We start from the raw sequence: 22,249 nt of genomic DNA on the forward strand, positions 1-22,249 counted from the left end.
GAATTGGCCTTTATAGCCACTCCAGGCGCTGCTTCACAAACCACTGACCATCTCCAGGCGCTTATCCATTGTCTCTCGAGATAAGGAGGCCCAAAAGAAAGAATAAGTTAATAAGTCGGAGTTAAATTTATACGATTAAGGTTAATTGACCTGTTAAGTTGAAAAAAACCCAGGAAATTTCATTTATGACCACAATGTCTCAAGTTTAGCATGTCAAGTTTTGGGGGAGTCATAAGTTCCGGACATAAGACTCACTCATATTACATTGGCAGTTTTGATTTTTAAATATTTATTGCAGTGAATTGGAATTATCTTTGTTATATAAAAAAAAATCCTTGGATTAGAAACGTCTTACAAATGATGCTAAAAAATTTGGAAACAATTGTAGTTTAATCTAAAATGCTGTCTTTCCTGATGGAGATGCTTTCCTTTGAAGTTGATAATGTTACTAATGATTTTGTTGCTTTCCAACCCTAAGGATACCAAAAGGATTGAAAAAAAATGGATTAAAATAGATGCAGTTCTTTTCAATCAGAGAAGAAAAGATTTTGTAAAGTGACGCAGCTGAGAATGTTTTGCTCCGCTCCCTTGGAAACAAAAAAACCCCCCCCGCTGCAGCTACTGTTTTTCCATTTAATCCACCACACAATTTTGCATTGCTGAGAGTAAAATTTATATATAATGGACATTATTAAATCTTAAATTTCTAAATTGACAGATAGAATTGGACAAATTAACCCATTGGGCTCAGGGGCACAGCCACAATGGATTCTTTCTATTTTTTTAAGCAGGTGACAGCAGGTTCCAAGGCCACATAAGAACTGATGCCACAGCGAGAGATCCAGCAGCTTTAAGAATTTAAAAACTTAATTGCAGACGTCAAATGTCACAGCATCTTTATCAATGAGACAATTTTCAGCATCTGCAGTATTTTGCTTTTATTTTAGTGGACAATTTAATCTACCAGGTGTCAGATTTTGACAGCAAAGGCCCTCCAGGGACCTTTTGTGTCAAAATCATTGGGGGGTGTACAAGAGAAGGAGCCAACAATCAAACCAGCACTCAAAATTTATTAAATGGACAACAAGCTCCAATCACCACGGTTAACCCCACATCTGAATTACTAACGAGTAAGGTTACGACCCAGCAGCCACAAGTGACTGGTCTCCCTTGCCCTGCCTTGACTACAGGACCAGAAAATGGACTTGCGATAATAAAAACTAATAAAATTGTATATGATAATATAAAGCTTGAGTTGGTACCAGTAATATTGAATATCTCAGATATCCAGCCACCTGACTGGTGCCCTGAGAAGACCCGAGAGTTGTACAAGGTATTACTGTAACAACTGCTAAGACAAGAATTTGGTGATGAGGGAATAATAAAGGGAAAGAGATGTAAACGTAGTTTAGTGAACAAAGCAGCCACAGTCTTTAATACGGGAACTTCAATTGTCAATACTATAGATTTGGAAAATGTGGACCAGAAGGTTACAACTCTTAGTCAGCTAGTAAAAGATATTTTGAAAAAGGAACAAAAGGGACAGAGTGGTGTAGCTAAAGTAGGAAAGGATTTGATGAATACAGTGACAGGAAGGGTGATGAGACTGCCAAGGTATGTCGTAGCAGGTAAAGAGGAAGTAGGACCCACGAGAGAAAGGGTTAAAGATTTGTGAAGGAGCTGTGCAGGCAACTGTATGAGCTGAGGCAGGAGATTCTATAGAAACAGACATGAAAGAGGAACAGACCAAGGTGCCTGTTGTGGGAGACAAAGTAATGGTAAAGGGCCGATGGTCCCAACTGAAGGTATATAAAGTCAACAGCAAATGACACCCAGTTGAAGGACTTAGCTAGTCACACGAATGATAAAATTACCAGGTGCCAACTCAGAAAACTTAAGGTGTATGGAAAGGTCAGGGGTGTGTAAATACAGGATCTATGAGTATTGGAGTAGTGTTGGGAATACCTGTAATTCTCAGATAAGTTAGGGATGTAATTATATGAAGTAGAAAAAATAGGGGTAATAAGGGGAAAGGAGTACATAAAATACTATGATATTTTACCCTACGTTATGGAAATTGGAAAAGAGGTAGTTGGAACAACATTGTCTGAGTGTAGGCTGGAAAACCAGGTGATCATACGTCCTCATCCTATATATAAAACAGCAGAATCAAAATGTGGGTTTAATGCCACTGTAAATTGCACCATGAGACTAGGAAAGCATTGTCAGGGCTAACCCATGTGGCCTATATGGGAAAGGGGAGATATTGCTTAACCACCACAACGAAGGAGTACCAGTATGGACATAACCGGACTTGTCCGATGAGCAACAGTACATTTTGTTACAACCCACAAATACCAACCAGAGTGGGGAAGATGGAGTTGATAGACATACATAAACGAAAGACAGAAACGATAACTGTGACAGAAAGTATTAAGGAGGATCTGACAGATTACCACCAGGAATATGAATATACTATTCAGCTATTGCCCACACGCTTGGGTAAAGAGAGACAGCAGCTACAAAGCCATTGCTGTAGTGTACTACAATCTGGAACAACAGTTGAAGAAGCTACAAGATGAGATTGATGAGATAAATGATTCTACCTGGCAGGAGGACTTATGGAACTGGGGGTCAGACGTGCAGATACACCCCTGGTTTAGAATTATCTCCCATGTCCTGATAGTGATTTTGGGTATCATGGTGTTATATGTGACATACTTAATTTGGAAACTTAAGAAATTAATTAGGCGATGTGAGAGGATGTATGAACACAGGATGGACAGCTACCCGAAAGGTAATCAGTATTTGAACTTGCTCTATAAAAGATAGACAATTAGTTATGCCACACAAGGGTGATTGTATAACCTATTCGTATATACTTAAAATTAATTAATGAATGATCAACATGCTCTAAGAATGAAATTGCGGCTGTATTATGTTCGCACAATTGATTATGTAATGGTGATGATACAAATGCCTAAATGTATGGGATACAACTATGTGCTGCTATTACTGTAGCCAAGTTACTGGTATGTGAATATGTGCCTAGGTTTGGAATCCCTGAAATCATGTCTAGCGACAATGGCCCTTGACTTCTTTCTGGCAGCACAAGGGGTGGGGGGGGAGGTGGGGTCTGTGCAGCTCATCCTGTACGTTGTCATCCAACTCTTCCTCTGTTGCATCCTCTCCGTTTGCCGGTCACAGAACCTCCAGGGTCCTGGTGACAGTCCAACAACCCATCTCCTCAGGAACCAGGACCCCACTAAGGATGAAGCCCAGCGACTAGCAGACATAGAACTTGAGTGAGGACTGGGGATTGTCCTTTCAGGACAAAAGGGGGGGGGGGGGGGCGGGGGGAAAGTGTGGAATCTGAGGTGAGCCATCCTTGGACAAGGGGTGTGGATTTGGCTAGTTACCATGTTTATACATTTGCTGTTCCTTTGGAACGTACTAGGCAAGGGAGTTGAGATAAAATGAGTGTTGCTGAGACAGAATGTGCTTTTCTGTCTCACACTGTGGACTGCTGTACCAACTGCAAGGCCAATAGTGAGATAGATATGTAAACGAAGGATTGAATTAATGCTGTATCCCATTCGTTTAGGGCAAATGCTCAACTGTAGTATCGTTGGCGTCTTTGAATGCAAATTAAGGATTGAAATTATTATTGTAAGACTATTGGTTACAGAACACTATAATTGCCACTGTTTTGCGGAAACTCTTTAGAACATTGCAGTGAGCCCCACTGTGAGCCGCGCTGTGGCTGTTCTCCTTGTGCACAAGTCAATAAAAGTTGGTTGCGAGTACTCACCGTGCCAAGTCTGTTTATTTTACAACAGGTGCAGAGGATATTCACCAGGATGTTGCCTGGGCTGGAGCATTTCAGCTATGAAGAGAGACTGGATAGGCTAGGGTTGTTTTCCTTAGAGCAGAGAAGGCTGAGGGGGGACATGATTGAGGTGTACAAGATTATGAGGGGCATTGATAGATTAGATAGGAAGAAACTTTTTCCCTTAGCGGAGGGGTCAATAACCAGGGGGCATAGATTTAAGGTAAGGGGCTGAAGGTTTAGAGGGAATTTGAGGAACATTTTTTTCACCCAGAGGGTGGTTGGAATCTGGAACACACTGCCTCAAGGGGTGGTCGAGGCAGGAACCCTCACAACATTTAAGAAGTATTAGATGAGCATTTGAAACGCCATAGCATACAAGGCTACAGGCCAAGTGCTGGAAAATGGGATTAGAATAGATAGGTGCTTGATGGCCAGCACAGACACGATGGACCTGTTTCTGTGCTGTATGACCCCATGAATATTCATAGCTCGGAGCAAATGGTCTGAAGATCAGAATACACCCACAGAAATACACTGTCTAAACCCACTATCCCTTCTGTCATATAACGATATCAGATCACACCCCAAGCTTTTGCATTGCTGATGGAGCACAATGTGTCACCACACAGTACACATACCTAACGTCACCTCCTTAATCAGCTCCGAAGCACTATGGCAGCCTTGGACCAGCATCCGAGTCCATGTTGACAGGTCACGGTGAGTCTCCACATGGAAAACATGCATCTCGATGCCTTGTCGTGACCCAGTCCTTGTGGCAAACATTAGCTCTGAACTAATGGCTGGGGATCCTCGTGCTGACCCTGAGTGAACCAACCTGGATGGTAGGGTAAAGGAAAAACAGGCATAATCAGCAAGGCAGAGAATAAGGTCCAAAGAACTACACCAGATTCACAGGAATACTGGCTCCCCCGTCAGTCATGTGTTAATAAACACACATGCATGCCCTCCTAACTCATCCCCACACACTCAGACACAGGCTAAAGAAGCTTGAACAGAAACACTCAGCTTTACTCGGAGGGTTGGGAAGCAGCTGCTTTACATCACTCCCACTCTCTCACCCCAAAGGAACTCATTCTCGCATATTTACCTGAATCCTAATTCACTCTGCTCCCTCCGTGATACCCCTCACTATCCCTGCACTTGCAATGCTCATGTGGAGTTTTAATCGGACACTTTGTTAGAACACGTTTGACGGAGATTTTGGAATCGAGTATTACACAGACTAATCCAACTACCTCAGAGCAGCAAACACTCATGAGCTGGATAAGATTTATTCACATTTGAATTTCTCCTCACCAAAATTACTCTCACTAATCGACTCAGCATTAACTCGCAAAATGGCAGGGGGGGGGGGGGGGGGGCAGGGGTACGTACTTTAAGCCCCCAGGGGGACTCTTGGATCCGAGTGCGGACCCCAAGCTACCGTCATAGGCGGGAACTCTGATGGCAGAATGTGTGTTTCAATCCCAGTTAAAATCACTGCTCTTTCATTGGAGAATGCTGAAATGATTTATTTCACTGCCCCCAGGAGATTGGCATTGCAAATTCCCATCACCCTCTTTCTTCATACCTCGTTGCCAGCAGTGGGTGGCTTTGGGAGGGCGATGCCCACAGGTCTCTGTTCCATGGCACGCTGTCGTAAATCAGCATGTCTTTATCAGTAAGGACGACCACCACTGGTTTACAGTGCTGCCTCCCACCTTCAACTTTCAACTGTAAAACAAACAGGAAAACTCCATTACACAATCACCACACAGTGGTATACAGTCAGGAGGGAGTTGCTCTGGGAGTCCTCAACATTGACGCCAGACGCCATGAAGTCTCATGGCATCAGGTCAAACATGGGCAAGGAAACCTCCTGCTGATTACCACCTAGTGCCCTCCCTCAGCTGATGAATCAGTACTCCTCCATGTTGAACGCTACATGGAAGCAGCACTGAGGTGGCAAGGGCCCAGAATAATCTACATCCCAGAGTACTTAAGGAAGTGGCCCTTGAAATAGTAGATGCATTGCTGGTCATTTTTCAAAATTCTATAGACTCTGGAACAGTTCCAACGGATTGGAAGGTAGCTAATGTAACCCCACTATTTAAAAAAGGAGGCAGAGAGAAAATGGGGAATTATAGACCTGTTATGCCTGACATCTTCTTCTTTGGCCTCCTTATCTCGAGAGACAATGGGTAAGCGCCTGGAGGTGGTCAGTGGTGTGTGGAGCAGCACCTGGAGTGGCTATAAAGGCCAATTCTAGAGTGACAGTCTCTTCCACAGGTGCTGCAGAGAAATTTGTTTGTCAGGGCTGTTACACAGTTGGCTCTCTCCTTGCGCCTCTGTCATTTTTCCTGCCAACTACTAAGTCTCTTCAACTCGCCACACTTTAGCCCCGCCTTTATGGCTGCCTGCCAGCTCTGGCGAACGCTGGCAACTGACTCCCACGACTTGTGATCAATGTCACAGGACTTCATGTCGCGTTTGCAGACATGTCTTTAAAGCGGAGACATGGACGGCTGGTGGGTCTGATACCAGTGGCGAGCTCGCTGTACAATGTGTCTTTGGGGATCCTGCCATCTTCCATGCGGCTCACATGGCCAAGCCAGCTCAAGCGCCGCTGACTCAGTAGTGTGTATATGCTGAGGATGTTGGCTGCCTCGAGGACTTCTGTGTTGGAGATACGGTCCTGCCACCTGATGCCAAGTATTCTTCAGAGGCAGCGAAGATGGAATGAATTGAGACGCCGCTCTTGGTTGACATACGTTGTCCAGGCCTCGCTGCCATGGAGCAAGGTACTGAGGACACAGGCTTGATACACTCGGACTTTTGTGTTCCGTGTCAGTGGGCCATTTTCCCACACTCTCTTGGCCAGTCTGGACATAGCAGTGGAAGCCTTTCCCATGCGCTTGTTAATTTCTGCATCTAGAGACAGGTTACTGGTGATAGTTGAGCCTAGGTAGGTGAACTCTTGAACCACTTCCAGAGCGTGGTCGCCAATATTGATGGATGGAGCATTTCTGACGTCCTGCCCCATGATGTTCGTTTTCTTGAGGCTGATGGTTAGGCCAAATTCATTGCAGGCAGCCGTAAACCTGTCGATGAGACTCTGCAGGCACTCTTCAGTGTGAGATGTTAAAGCAGCATCATCAGCAAAGAGGAGTTCCCTGATGAGGACTTTCCGTACTTTGGACTTCGCTCTTAGATGGGCAAGGTTGAACAACCTGCTCCCTGATCTTGTGCGGAGGAAAATTCCTTCTTCAGAGGACTTGAACGCATGCCTGACATCAGTAGTGGGGAAAATGCTAGAGTCCATTATAAAAGATGAAATAGCAGAGCATTTGGAAAACAATGACAGGATCGGACAAAGTCAACATGGATTTACGAAAGGGAAATCATGCTTGACAAATCTACTGGAATTTTTTGAGGATGTAACTAGTAGAATAGATAAGGGAGAACCAGTGGATGTGGTGTATTTGGACTTTCAGAAGGCTTTCGATAAGGTCCCACATAAGAGATTAGTGTGCAAAATTAAAGCACATGGGATTGGGGGTAAGGTACTGACATGGATAGAGAACTGGTTGACAGACAGGAACAAAGAGTAGGAATTAACGGGTCCTTTTCCAAGTGGCAGGCAGTGACTAGCGGGGTACCGCAGGAATCAGTGCGAGGACCCCATCTATTCACAATATATATTAATGATATAGATGAGGGAATTAAATGCAATATATCCAAGTTTGCAGACGACATAAAGCTGGGTGGCAGTGTGAGCTATGAGGAGGATGCAGAGATGTTCCGGTGTGATTTGGACAGGCTGAGTGAGTGGGCAAATACAGAAAGGCAGATTATGATCTGAACGGCGATAGATTGGGAAAGGGGGAGGTGCAACGAGACCTGGGTGTCCTTGTGCACCAGTTGCTGAAAGTAAGCATGCAGATACAGCAGGCAGTTAAGAAGGCAAATGGTATGTTGACCTTCATAGTGAGAGGATTCGAGTACAGGAGCAAGGATGTCTTGCTGCAATTATACAAGGCCTTGGTGAGACCACATCTAGAGCATTGTGTGCAGTTTTGGTCTCCTTATCTGAGGAAGGATGTTCTTGCTATGGAGGGAGTGCAGTGAAGGTTCACCAGACTGATTCCTGGGATGGCAGGACTGACGCATGAAGACAGATTGGGTCAATTAGGCTTGCATTCACTAGAGTTTAGAAGAATGAGAGGGGGGATCTCATAGAAACCTACAAAATTCTAATAGGACTGGACAGACTAGATGCAGGAAGGATGTTCCCGATGGCCGGGGAGTCCAGGACCGGGGGTCACAGTCTAAGGATAAGGGGTAATCCATTTAGGACTGAGATGAGGAGAGAATTCTTCATCCAGAGAGTGATGAGCCTGTGGAATTCTCTACCACAGAAAGCAGTTGAGGCCAAATCATTAAATATATTCAAGAGAGAGTTAGATATAGTTCTTAGGGCTAATGGGATCAAGGGATACAGGGAGAAAGCAGGAACAGGTTACTGAGTTTGGATAATCAGCCATGATCGTATTGAATGGTGGAGCAGACTCGAAGGGTCGAACGGCCTACTCCTGCTCCTATTTTTCTATGTTTCTAATGTACTCTGAGTGGGAGACTTCAATGTCCATCACCAAGATGGCTCAGCAGCACCACTACTAACTGAACTGGCAGAGTCCTGAAGGACATATCTGCCAGACTGGACCTGCGGCAGGTGGTGAGGGAACCAACAAGAGGGAAAAACCTACCAGGCCTCGTCCGCACCAATCTACTTGTTCAGATGCATCTGTCTGTGACAGTACTGGTAGGAGCGACCACTGCACATTCCTGTGAAAACCAAGTCCTGTCTTCACACTGAGGCTACATTCTGTGTTTTGTGGCACTACCACCGTGCTAAATGGGACAGATTGTCTCGATCATGGGCGATCTGATGGAAGGCATCGTCAACAGTGCTATCAAGCAGCACTTAAACAGCAACAACCTGCTCACTGATGCTCAGTTTGGCTTTCGCCAGGGTCGCTTGGCTCCTGACCATTTTACAGCCTTGGTCCAAACATGGACAAAGGTGCTGAACTCAAGAGGTAAAGTAACAGTGACTGCCCTTGATATGAAGGCAGCATTTGAACTAGTGTGACATCAAGGAGCCCTAGCCAAATTGATGTCAACAGAAATCAGGGGAAAGCTCTGCACTGCCTGGAGTCATACCCGGCACCAAGGAAGATCATTGCAGTTGTTGGAGACCAATCATCTCAGTCCCAGGACGTTGCTGCAGAAGTTTCTCAGGGCAGAGTCCTTGGCCCAACCAACCATAATCTTCCAATCTTCCCTGGATATGGGGGAGTTGCCAGAGGATTGGAGTGTGGCAAATGTGACACCCTTATGCAAGAAAGGGTGTAAAGACAGCCCTAGCAACTACAGGCCAGTAATCTTCATATCAGCAGTGGGTAATGTTTTAGAAACAATAATCAGGGCAAGTTTCAACAGACACTTGGAGAGTTTAGAGTTAATTAAGGAGAGGCTGCACGGATTTGTAAAAGGCAGATCGTGCTTGACTAATCTAATTAAATCTTTTGATGAAATATCAGAGAAGGTTGATGAAGGGAATGTTGTTTATATGGATTTTAAGAAAGCATTTAATAAGTTACCACATAAAAGGCTGGTTAACAAAATTGAGGTTCATGGAATAGGAGGGTCAGTGTCCAATTGGATAAAAAAAATTGGCTTAAGGACAGAAAACAGCGAGTCGTAGTACGTGGTTGTATTTCAAACTGGAGGATGGCAGACAGTGGTGCTCCTAAAAAGGTCAGTGTTGGGACACTGCTTTTTTTGCAATATATAAATGACTTGGATTTTGGAATATAGAGTAGAATCTCAAAATCTGCTGATGACACCAAACTTGGAGATATGGCAAACAGTGAGGATATGAACTGCCTGCAACAGGACATAGATAGGCCAGCAGAATGGGCAGACAGATGGCAGATGGAATTTAATACTGACAAGTGTGAGGTGATGCATTTTGGCAGAAGGACAGAAAGACGCAATACAAACTTAATGGCACAGTTCTAAAGAGTGTGCAAGAACAGAGGAACCTGGGGGTTCATGTGCTTAGACCTTTGAAGGTGGCAGGACATATTGATAGAGTGGTTCGTAAACATAGAAAATAGTAGGCCATTCTGACCTTCGAGCCTGCTCCGCCATTCATCATCATGGCTTATCATCCAATTCAGTAACCTGCTCCCACTTTCTCCCCATATTCTTTGATCCCTTTCACCCCAAGAGCTACACCTAACTCTTACTTTAAAACATACAATGTTTTGGCCTCAACTGCTTCTGTGGTAGCGAATTCCACAGGCTCACCACTCTCTGGGTGAAGAAATTTCTCTTGATCTCAGTCCTGAAACGTTTACCCCGTATCCTGGTTCTGGACTCCCCAACCATTGGGAACATCCTCCCTGCATCTACCCTGTCAAGTCCTGTTAGAATTTTATAGGTTTCTATGAGATCCTCCCCTCACTCTTCTGAATTCCAGCGAATATAATCCTAACCGACTTAATCTCTCCTCATACGTCAGTCCTGCCATCCCAGGAATCAGTCTGGTAAACCTTCGCTGCACTCCCTCTATAGCAAGAACATCCTTCCTCAGATAAGGAGACCAAAACTGTACACAATATTCCAGGTGTGGCCTCACCAAGGCCCTGTATAATTGCAGCAAGACATCCCTGCTCTTGTGCTCGAATCCTCTCGCTCTGAAGGTCAACGTACCATTTGCCTTTTTTACCACCTGTTGCACCTGCATGCTTACCTTCAGCGACTGGTGTACGAGAACACCTAGGTCTCGTTGCATATTCCCCTCTGTTTATAGCCGTTCAGATAATAACCTGCCTTCCTGTTTTTGCTACCAAAGTAGCAAACCTCACATTCATCCACATTATACGGCATCTGCTATGCATCTGCCCACTCACTCAACTTGTCCAAATCACCCTCAAGCCTCTCTGCATCCTCCTCACAGCTCACTCCCACCCAGTTTTGTGTCATTTGCAAATTTGGAGATATTACATTTAGCTCCCTCATCTAAATTATTAATGTATATTGTGAATAGCTGGGGTCTCGGCACCGATCCCTGTGGTACCCCAGTAGTCACTGCCTGCCATTTGGAAAAAGACCCGTTTATTCCTCCTCTGTGTTTCCTGTCTGCCAACCAATTTTCTATGCATTGCAATACACTACCCCCAATCCCATGCGTTTTAATTTTACACACTAATCTCTTATGTGGGACTTTGTCGAAAGCCTTCTGAAAGTCCAAATAAACCACACCCACTGGCTCCCCCTCATCAACTCTACTAGTTACATCCTCGAAGAATTCTAGTAGATTTGTCAAGCATGATTTCCCTTTCGTAAATCCATGCTGACTCTGCCTGATTCTACCACTATTCTCCAAGTGCTCTGCTATAAAATCTTTGATAATGGATTCTAGAATTTTCCCCACTACCGATGTCAGACTGACTGGTCTATAATTTCCTGCTTTCTCTTTACCTCCCTTTTTAAATAGTGGGGTTACATGAGCTACCCTCCAATCTGTAGAATCTTGGAAGATGACCACCAATGCATCCACTATTTCTAGGGCCACTTCCTTAAGTACTCTGGGATGCATACCATCAGGCCCTGGGGATTTATCGGCCTTCAATCCCAGCAATTTCCCCAACACCATTTCTCTACTAATACTGATTTCCTTCAGTTCCACCCTCTCACTAAACACTTCTGGTATGATATTTGTGTCCTTCTTTGTGAAGATAGAACCAAAGTATGCATTTAGTTGGTCAGCCCTTTCTTTGTTCCCCATAATAAATTCCCCTGTTTCTGACTGTAAGGGATCTATCTACATTTGCCTTCACCAATCTTTTTCTCTTCACATAATTATAGAAACTTTTACAGTCAGTTTTTATGTTCCCCGCAAGCTTGCTCTCGTACTCTATTTTCCCTTTCTTAATCAATCCCTTGGTCCTCCTTTGATTAGAGATACAGCACTGAAACAGGCCCTTCGGCCCACCGAGTCTGTGCCGACCATCAACCACCCATTTATACTAATCCTACACTAATCCCATATTCCTACCTATACTAGTGACAATTTATAATGGCCAATTTACCTACCAACCTGCAAGTCTTTTGGCTTGTGGGAGGAAACCGGAGCGCCTGGAGAAAACCCACGCAGACACAGGGAGAACTTGCAAACTCCACACAGGCAGTACCCAGAATCGAACCCGGGTCCCTGGAGCTGTGAGGCTGCAGTGCTAACCACTGTGTCAATTATTCCTCTCTCATTACACAATACCCAGGATGGCCTGTTCTCTAGTTGGTTCCTCAACGTATTGGTCCAGAAAACCATCCCATATACACTCCATGAATTCCTCCTCTACGGTATTGAGACTAATTTGATTTGTCCAATCTATATGCAGATTAAGGTCACCCATAATTACAGATGTTCTTTTGTCGCATACGTCTCTAATTTCCTGTTTAATGCCATTCCCAACATCACCACTACAGTTTGGGGGTCTATATACAACCCCAACTAATGTTTTTTGCCCCTTAGTGTTTCTCAGCTCTACCCATACAGATTCGACATCGTCAGAGCTAATATCCTTCCTTACTATTGCATTAATTTTCTCTTTAACCAGCAATGCAACTCCACCGCCTTTTACTTTTGGTCTGTCCTTCCTAAATACTGAATACCCCTGGATGTTCATTTCCCATCCTGGTCACCCTGCAGCCATGTCTCCGTAATCCCGACTATATCATACCCGCTTACATCTATTTGCATGATTAATTCATCCACTTTATTGCGAATGCTCCACACGTTAAGGCACAAAGCCTTAAGGCTTGTCTTTTTAACATTACTTGCACCCTTCCCACTATTTTTTACTGTGGCCCTGTTTGATTCTGGCCCTTTATTTCTCTGCCCATCATTTTTCTTATTCCCCTTACTGTCTTTTGTTCTTGTCTTTGATCCTCCACCCTCTGACTCCTTGCAAAGGTTCCCATCCCCTTGCCATTTGAGTTTAAACCCTCCCCACCCACTCTAGCAAATACTCCCCCTAGGACATAAGTTCCGGTCCTGCCCAGGTGTAACCAGTCAAGTTTGTACTGGTCCCACCTCCCCCAGAACCAGTCCTAATGTCCCAGGAAGCTAAAACCCTCTCCCTCACACCATCTCTTCAGCCACATATTCATCCGATATATCCTGCTATGTCTACGCTAACCAGAACGTGGCACTTGTAGTAATCCTGAGATCACTACCTTTGAGGTCCTACTTTTCAACTTACTTCCTAACTCCCTATATTCTGCTTTTAGGACCTCATCCTTTTTTTTAAAACCTACGTCGTTTGTACCAATGTGTACCAAGACCACTGGCTGTTCACCCTCCCCCTTCAGAATGTCCTGTAACCGCTCTGAGATATCCTTGACCCTAGCACCAGGGAGGCAACATACCATCCTGGAGTCTCATTTGCGGCCACAGAAACGCCTCTCTACTCCCCTTACAATTGAATCCCCTATAACTATTGCATTCCCACGTTTTTTACTCCTCCCCTGTGCAGCAGAGCCAACCGCAGTGCAACAAATTGGGCTGTTGCTGCTTTCCCCTGAGAGGCCATTCCCCCCAACAGTATCCAAAGCAGTATATCTGTTTTGCAGGGTAATAGCCACAGGAGATTCCTGCACTGCCCATTTAGTCCTCTTGCTCTGCCTGGTGGTCACCCATTCCCTTCCTGCCTGTGGAGTCTGAGCCTGCAGTGTGACCACCTCTCTATACGTGCTATCCACGATACTCTCCGCCTCACGGATGCTCCACAGTGTCCCCAGCTGCCGCTCCAGCTCCGAAACCCAAGCTTCTAGGAGCTGCAGTTGGAGACACTTTCTGCACACATGCTGGTCCCGGGCACTGGAATTGTTCCTGGCTTCCCACATAGAACATGAGGAGCACACCATGGCTATGAGCTCTCCTACCATGACAACCCTTTAAATTAAACCTTTTGGAAGATGCTTAATATCAAATAATATCAATTTCTTCCCTGGTCTTCGTTACTACAGAACTCCCTAAAAAACACTACTTACTATATATGAAAATAAACCGTAGACCTTTCTTATCTTAGTTACTAAGCCAGCTATTTAGAGCTATTCCCTAACAGCAGTTACTCACCAACCAATCACCTTCCAGCTTTCCTGTGATGTCATGTTGGCATGGTTTTGAGAAAGGGAGATCATGTTTAACCAATTTATTGGAGTTCTTTGAAGGGGTAACATGCGCCGTGGATAAAGGGGAGCCTGTTGACGTACAGTACTTGGATTTTCAGAAGGCATTTGACAAGGTGCCACATAAAAAGTTATTGCGCATAGTAGGAGCTCATGGATATATTAGCATGGATAGAAGACTGGTGGGCTGGCAGAAAACAGTTTGCAAGTTCTCCCTGTGTCTGCGTGGGTTTTCTCCGGGTGCTCCAGTTTCCTCCCACATCCAAAGACTTGCAGGTGATAGGTAAATTGGCTGTTATAAATTGCCCCTAGTGTAGGTAGGGAATATGGGATTACTCTAGGGTTAGCATAAATGGGTGGCTGTTTGTCGGCACAGACTCGGTGGGCCGAGTTTCAGTGCTGTATCTCTAAATAAATTAAAAAAAATAAAAAACAGAGTATGCAGAAATGGGACCTTTTCTGATTGGCAGGATGTGACGGGTGGAGTCCCGCAGGGCTCTGTGCTGGGGCCTCAACTTTTTACAATTTATATCAATGACTTAGGTGAGGGGAGCGATGACATGGTAGCTAAATTTGCAGATGACACAAAGATAGGTAGGAAAGTATGTTGTGAAGACATAAGGAGCTTGCAGACCAATATAGATAGGTTGAGTGAATGGGCAAAAATCTGGCAGATGGAATATAATGTTGGAAAATGTGAAGTCATTCACTGACAGGAAGAATAAAAAAGCAGAGTATTACTTAAACGGAAAACGACTGCAGAACTCCGAGGTGCAGAGGGATCTAGGTGTTCTAGTGCATGAGTCACAAATCGTCAGTATGCAGGTACAGCAAGAAATAAAGAAGGATAATGGAACACTATCCTTTATTACCAGAGCAATTGAAAATAAAAGTAATGAGGTTATGCTTCAGTGATACAGGGCATTGGTGAAACCACATCTCGAATACTGTGTGCAGTTTGGTCTCATCATTTAAGGAAGGATGTGAATGTGTTGGAGGTGGTTCAGAGGAGGTTTACTGGATTGATACCTGGAATGAGAGAGTTGTCTTATGAGGAAAGGTTGAACAGACTGGGCTTGTTTTCACGAGTTTTGAAGAGTGAGGGGAGACTTGATTGAAGTATATAACATCCTGAACTGTCTTGACAGGGTGGATGTGAAAAGTAGGGTTCCTCTTGTGGGGGAGTCCAGAATTAGGGGGCACTGTTTTAAAATTAGGACAGAGATGAGGAGAATTATTTTCTCTCAGAGGGTTGTGCGACTTTGGCACACTCTACCTCAGAAGGTGGGGGAGGCGGGGTCATTAAATATTTTTAAGGCGGAGGTAGATAGGTTCTTGTTAGGCAAGAGCATCAAAGGTTATCGGGGGGTAGATGGGAGTGTGGAATTTGAGACACAAACATATCAGCCATGAGCTTACTGAATGGCAGAGCAGACTAGAGGGGCCGAATAGCCTACTTCTGCTCCTAATTCGTATGTTCATATATCTCCTGAAAAGCCTGCCAGACTAAGCCTCGACGTCACCTTAAGAGAACAGCTCCAAAAAGATCCCAGTGACAGTCGTCTACACGTATTTGGGATGTCAGAATAAAGGGACAACTTATATCATTCCATATCTTATCCTTTTTCTTCAAGAATTAACAAGTATTTGACCAAAGTATTTTTTCTGTCATTTTGTAAAGAGATCTCTGCAGAGAAAACTCCTTTATTTTTTCTTTAACTGGTGTGTATGTGTATGTGTGTGTGTGCGTGTGCACACTTGCTGGACTAATTTATAAAGGAACTTTCATATTTCAATATGTGTGTTCATGCTTTGCATCTTTACTGAATAAGTCTCATTTTATAATAAATTAATAATTTTGTTGTTTATTAAAGAAACCTGGTTGGTGGATTTTATTCTGAAATAAAAAGAGAGTATATAATTGGCCATATCGGTAACTGGGTAAACATTTAAATAAATGCTGTGACCTGCGGAGAAGTGGAACTAGAGAAAGACAGTACACTCCTCCAGCCTTGCTCGTAACAGGGTGGAGAAAAGAGTTATGAGAATGGTTTCAGGGATGCAGGACTTCAGTTACAAGGATAGATCGAAGAAGCTGGGGCTGTTCTCCTTAGAGAAGAGAAGGTGGAGAGGAGATTTGATAGAAGTGTTCAAAATTATGAGGGATCCAGCCAGAGTAGAGAGAAGTTGTTACCATTGGCAGAAGCATTGAGAACCAGAGGGCAAAAGAACCAAAGGTGACATGACAGCACAAGAAATAGGAGCAACAGCAGTGGGCCATTCAGCCTTTCAAGCCTGCTCCACCATTTAACAAGATCACGCTGATCTGATTGTGGCCTTAATTCCACTTTCCTGCCTGTCCCCCATAACCCTGGACTCCTTTGTCAATCAAAGATCTGTCTAACTCAGCCTTGAATATACTCAATGACACAGTCTCCACTGCTTGCTGGGGAAGAGAATTCCTAACACTAACAACTCTCAGAGAAGAGTGGTTAGCACCACAGCCTCACTGCTCCAGCGACCCGGGTTCAATTCTGGGTACTGCCTGTGCGGAGTTTGCAAATTCTCCCTGTGAACCCCATGGGTTTTCGCCGGGTGCTCCAGTTTCCTCCCACAGCCAAAGACTTGCAGGTTGATAGGTAAATTGGCCATTATAAATTGCCCCTAGTATAGGTAGGTGGTAGGGGAATATAGGGAAGGTGGGGATGTGGTAGGAATATGGGATTAGTGTAGGGTTAGTATAAATGGGTGGTTGATGGTTGGCACAGACTCGGTGGGCCGAAGGGCCTGTTTCAGTGCTGTATCTCTAAATAAAAAAATAAAATAAGAAATTCCTCCTCATCTCAGTCTTAATAGGAAGACCCCTTAATTTGAAATTGTTCGCCCAGTACTACATTCCCCCAATGTAGGGGGAAACATCCTCTCAGCAGCTACCCTGTCAAGCCCCTCAGAGTCTTATTCATTTCAATAAGATCACCTCTCAATCTTCTAAACTTCAAGGGGTATAGGCCCAATTTGCTCAACCTTTCCTCTTAAGACAAACCCTCAACGCAGCAATCAGCCCAGTAAACCTCTGAACTGTTTCCAATGCAAGTATATTCCTCCTTAAATCTTCTTCTTCTTTGGCCTCCTTGTCTCGGGAGACAATGGGTAAGTGCCTGGAGGTGGTCAGTGGTTTGTGGAGCAGCGCCTGGAGTGGCTATAAAGGCCAATACTAGAGTGACAGACTCTTCCACAGGTGCTGCAGATAAAATTGGTTGTCAGGGCTGTTTCGCAGTTGGCTCTCCCCTTGCGCTTCTGTCTTTTTTCCTGCCAACTGCTAAGTCTCTTCGACTCGCCACACTTTAGCCCTGCCTTTATGGCTGCCCGCCAGCTCTGGCGATCGCTGGCAACTGACTCCCACGACTTGTGATCAATGTCACAGGACTTCATGTCGTGTTTGCAGAAGTTTTTAAAGCAGGGACATGGACGGCCGTTGGGTCTGATACCAGTGGCGAGCTCGCTGTACAATGAGTCCTTGGGGATCCTGCCATCTTCCATGCGGCTCACATGGCCAAGCCATCTCAAGTGCCGCTGACTCAGTAGGGTGTATAAGCTGGGGATGTTGGCCGTCTCGAGGACTTCTGTGTTGGAGATACGGTCCTGCCACCTGATGCCAAGGATTCTCCGGAGGCAACGAAGATGGAATGAATTGAGACATCGCTCTTGGCTGACATACGTTGTCCAGGCCTCGCTGCCATAGAGCAAGGTACTGAGGACACAGGCTCGATACACGCGGACTTTATTTTTTATTTTATTTAGAGATACAGCACTGAAACAGGCCCTTCGGCCCACCGAGTCTGTGCCGACCATCAACCACCCATTTATATTAATCCTACACTAATCCCATATTCATACCACATCCCAACCTGTCCCTATATTCCCCTACCACCTACCTATACAAGGGACAATTTATAATGGCCAATTTACCTATCAACCTGCAAGTCTTTGGTGGTGGGAGGAAACCGGAGGACCCGGCGAAAACCCACACAGACACAGAAAGAACTTGCAAACTCCACACAGGCAGTACCCAGAATTGAACCCGGGTCACTGGAGCTGTGAGGCTGTGGTGCTAACCACTGTGTTCCATGTCAGTGTGCCATTTTCCCACACTCTCTTGGCCAGTCTGGACATAGCAGTGGAAGACTTTCCCATGCGCTTGTTGATTTCTGCATCGAGAGACAGGTGATAGCTGAGCCTAGGTAGGTGAACTCTTGAACCACTTCCAGAGCGTGGTCGCCGATATTGATGATTTCTGACGTCCTGTCCCATAATGTTCATTTTCTTGAGGCTGATGGTTAGGCCAAATAAATAAGGTGACCAAAACTGTACACAGTACTCTAGGTATGGTCTCGCCAATGTTATGTACAGCTGTAGCAAAATGTCCCTACTTTTACACTCCAACCCCCTTGCAATAAGGGCCAACATTCTATCTGCCTTCCTAATTACTTGCTGTACCTGCATGTTGACGTTGTGATTTATGTACAAGGACACCCAGGTCCCTCTAAACTGCAATATTCTGCAGTCTCTCTATTTAAATATTCTCCTTTTCTATTCTTCCTGCCAAAGTGAACAACCTCACACTTTCCCACATTATACTCCATCTGCCAAAATTTTGCCCACTTAACCTATCCATATCGCTTTGCAGACTCTTTGTATCCTCCACGCAACTTGCTTTACTACCTATCGTCGTATCGTCAGCAAATGTAGTTACAATATACTCGGTCCCTTCATCCAAGTCATTAATATAGATGGTTAATAGTTGAAGCCTCAGCATTAATCCCTGTGGCACTCCACTAGTTACAGTTTGTCAACTGCAAATGACTCATTTATCCTGACACTCTCTTTCCTGTTAGTTAGCCCATCCTCTATTCATGCAAATATATCACCCCCAACACCATGACCTCTTAACTTGTGTAGTAATCTTTTATGTGGCACCTTATCGAATGCCTTTTGGAAATCCGAATACACTACATCTACTGGTCCTCCTTTATCCACCCTGCTTGATACACCCTTAAAGAACTCTTAACAAATTAGTCAAACATGATTTTCCTTTCACAAAACTATGTTGGCTTTGCCTAATTGTATGTGGTTTTATAGATGTCTTGCTACTACCTCTTTAATAACAGATTCTAGCATTTTCTCAACAACAGATATTAGGCTAACTGGCCAATAGTTTCCTGCTTTCTGTCTCCCTCCTTTCTTGAACAGAGGTGTTACATTTGTGGTTTTCCAATCTGTTGGGACCTTTCTAGAATCTAGGGAATTTTGAAAAATTACAACCAATGCATCCACTATCATTGTAGCCACTTCTTCTAAGATCCTCGGTGCAGGCCATCAGGTCCAGGGGACTCATCAGTCTTTCTTCCCATTAGTATTCCCATTACTTTTTCTCTGGATATAGTGGTTGTTAAGTTCCTGTCTCCCTTTTGCCTCCTGATCCTGTACTCTTCTTGGGATGATTTTTGTGTCTTCTACTGTGATGACAGATACAAAATGCATGTTCAAAGCCTCTGCCATTTCATTTCCCATTATTAATTCCCAGTCTCATCCTCTAAGGGACCAATGCTCACTTTAGCTATGCTATTCCTTTATATATATTTGTAGAAGGAATAGAGGATTGGTTAGCTAACAGGAAGCAGAGAGTAGGGATAAATGGATCATTTTCGGGTTGGCAAACTGCAACTAGGAGTGCCACAGGGATCAGTGCTGGGGCCTCAACTATTTACAATATATGCTAATGACTTGGATGAAGGGACCGAATGGATGGTTGCTAAATTTGCTGATGACACAAAAATAGGTAGGAGAGTAAGTTGTGACGAGCACAAAGAATCTGCAAAGGGATAAAGATAGGTTAAGGGAGTGGCAAAATTTGGTAGATGATGTAATGTGGGAAAATGTGAGCTTGTCCACTTTGGCAGGAAGAATAGAAAAGCAGTATATTATTTAACTGGAGAGAAATGCAGAACTCTGTGGTACGGAGGGATCTGGATGTCCTGGGATATGAATCACGAAAGGTTGTATGCTGGTACAGCAGGTGATTAGGAAGGCAAATGGAATGTTGTCGTTTATTGCAAGGGGAATGGAATATAAAAGTAAGGAAGTTTTGCTACAGTTGTACAGGGTGTTGGTGAGAACACATCTGGAGTACTGCATAGAGTTTTGGTCTCCTTACTTAAGAAACAATATAATTGTATTAGAAGCAGTTAAGAGAAGGTTCACTTGATTGATTCCTGGGATTAGGGGGTTATCTTATGAGGAGAGGTTGGACAGGTTGGGCCTGTATCCATTGGAGTTTAGATGAATGAGAGGTGATTTTATTGAAAGATATAAAATCCGGAGAGCTCTTGACAGGGTGGTTGCTGGAAGAATGTTTCCCCATATGGGAGAGACTAGAACTCGGGGACACAGCTTAAAAATGAGGGGTTTCCAATTTAAGACAGAGATGAGAAGAAAATCTTTCTCTGAGGGTTGTTAGTCTGTCGAATTCCCTTCCCCAGAGAGAAGTGGAGGTTGGGTCATTGAATATATTCAAGGCTGAGTTAGATAGATTCTTGATTGACAAGGGAGTCAAAGGTAAAACAGGTGGACAGGAAAGTAGAGTTGAGGCCACAATCAGGTCAGCCATGATCTTATCAAATGGCAGAGCAGGCTCGAAGGGCTGAATGGTTTTCTTTTGCTCCTAATTTGTACGTTCATAGTGTGGTGGCAGCAGATTCAATTGTGGCTTTCCATGGAGAATTAGATAAGTACCTGAAGGGAAAAGAAATTACAGGGCTACAGGGAAAAGGTGGGGGAGTGAAATTCGCTGAGATGCTTTTGAAGAGCCATCATGGACACAACAGGCCAAATGGCCGCCTTCTGTGCTGCTACCATTAAATGCTTCTAGTCTCCAGTGTCACCTCAGCCTCTCCACCACTGGACCCCTTCCAAGCTTGTGCATTTACCAGCGTAACTTTGAACTGGGACATGAGGTAACCTTGAGTCAGATTAGAACGCACCATGAATGGATTCAGCCTGCGCCATGTTGCCAGGTTACTGGAATCATTATACAGGTTCCCAAAACAGAAGCATAAACTGAGTAATAACTAGCTAAACTTCAATCAAACACAAAGCTTGCCTTCAGAAGCCGATAACAAACAAGGTGAACAGTGAGAATTCTCTACCTGCTCAGCCAGCCAGCCGAGGTGTTGTATGGCCCTGCCACTGAGGCCGAGCAGCTCGTTCAGCTCCGAAAGTGCCTGAGGAATCAGCGCCGTGATACTCGTGTGAATTGCCATGAACCAGGTATGTGCAGTGACGGTGTCTTTGCTCCGCAGAATGATTACGTGCCTGCCATCGGGAGAGTGTAGTTCAAACAACCTGCGGGAACAACATGTGGGGAATGGAGAGTCAGCACCAGGAAGCAGCGTTGTTCTTTGTGAACAAAAACAATTTAAACAATAAATATACATGAGGGATGTGGGGTATACCAGGGTGTGACAATGAGGGGTGCGGGGTGTATCAGAGTGCAACAGTGAGGGATGTGGGGTGTATCAGAGGGTGACCATGAGGGGGTGGGGTATATTAGTGTGTTACACTGAGAGGAGTGTGAGGGGTATACCAGTGTGCACAGTGAGGGATGTGGGGCATATCAGAGTATTACTGTGAGGGGTGTAGGTAACAGTGTGGGATATATCACAATGTTGTAGTGTGGGGTGGGTGTATATCCAAAGTTTACAGTGTGAGGCACATCAGTGATATAAGAAGTGAAATCGGGTATATCAATGCAATAGTGAGGCATTTGGGTGTATCACTAACAATGTTACATTGAAGGTTGTGAGGTATATCGGTGTTACATAAGAACATAAGGAATAGGTGCGGCCCCTTGAGCCTGCTCAGCCATTTAAAATCATGGCTGATCCTCGACCTCACCTCCACTTTCCTGACATAACTCCATTTCCCTTGATCCGTATCGATTTCAAGCTAGGATATACTGAAGAACTAAGCATCCATAGACCTCTGGGTAGAGAATTCCAAAACACTCAACCCTCAGTGAAGAAATTTCTCATCTCAGTCCTAAATGATCAACCCCTTATCCTGAAACTTTGTTCTCCCAGTTCTCAACTCCCCAGA

The 22,249-nt window shown here is 44.5% G+C and overlaps 1 protein-coding gene across 3 annotated transcripts in view; it reads right to left on the reverse strand.

Annotated features, from left to right (window-relative positions):
• The window catches only part of sntb2 (syntrophin, beta 2), an 80,102-nt gene that overhangs the window by 23,587 nt on the left and 34,266 nt on the right, over positions 1–22,249 (reverse strand). For all 3 annotated transcript variants that reach the window (XR_010976635.1, XR_010976636.1, XM_068048950.1), the window contains exons 3-5: positions 21,301–21,496; positions 5,424–5,566; positions 4,471–4,667 (exon numbers count right to left, since the gene is read on the reverse strand). Coding sequence is in view for 1 of the 3 variants with exons in the window: in XM_068048950.1 (XP_067905051.1) it covers positions 4,471–4,667; positions 5,424–5,566; positions 21,301–21,496 (536 nt within the window). In the remaining 2 variants the exon portion in view is untranslated. The remainder of the gene's footprint in view (positions 1–4,470; positions 4,668–5,423; positions 5,567–21,300; positions 21,497–22,249) is intronic.

The sequence above is a fragment of the Heterodontus francisci genome, chromosome 17, assembly GCF_036365525.1.
Source record: "Heterodontus francisci isolate sHetFra1 chromosome 17, sHetFra1.hap1, whole genome shotgun sequence".
Classification (NCBI taxonomy): domain Eukaryota; kingdom Metazoa; phylum Chordata; class Chondrichthyes; order Heterodontiformes; family Heterodontidae; genus Heterodontus; species Heterodontus francisci.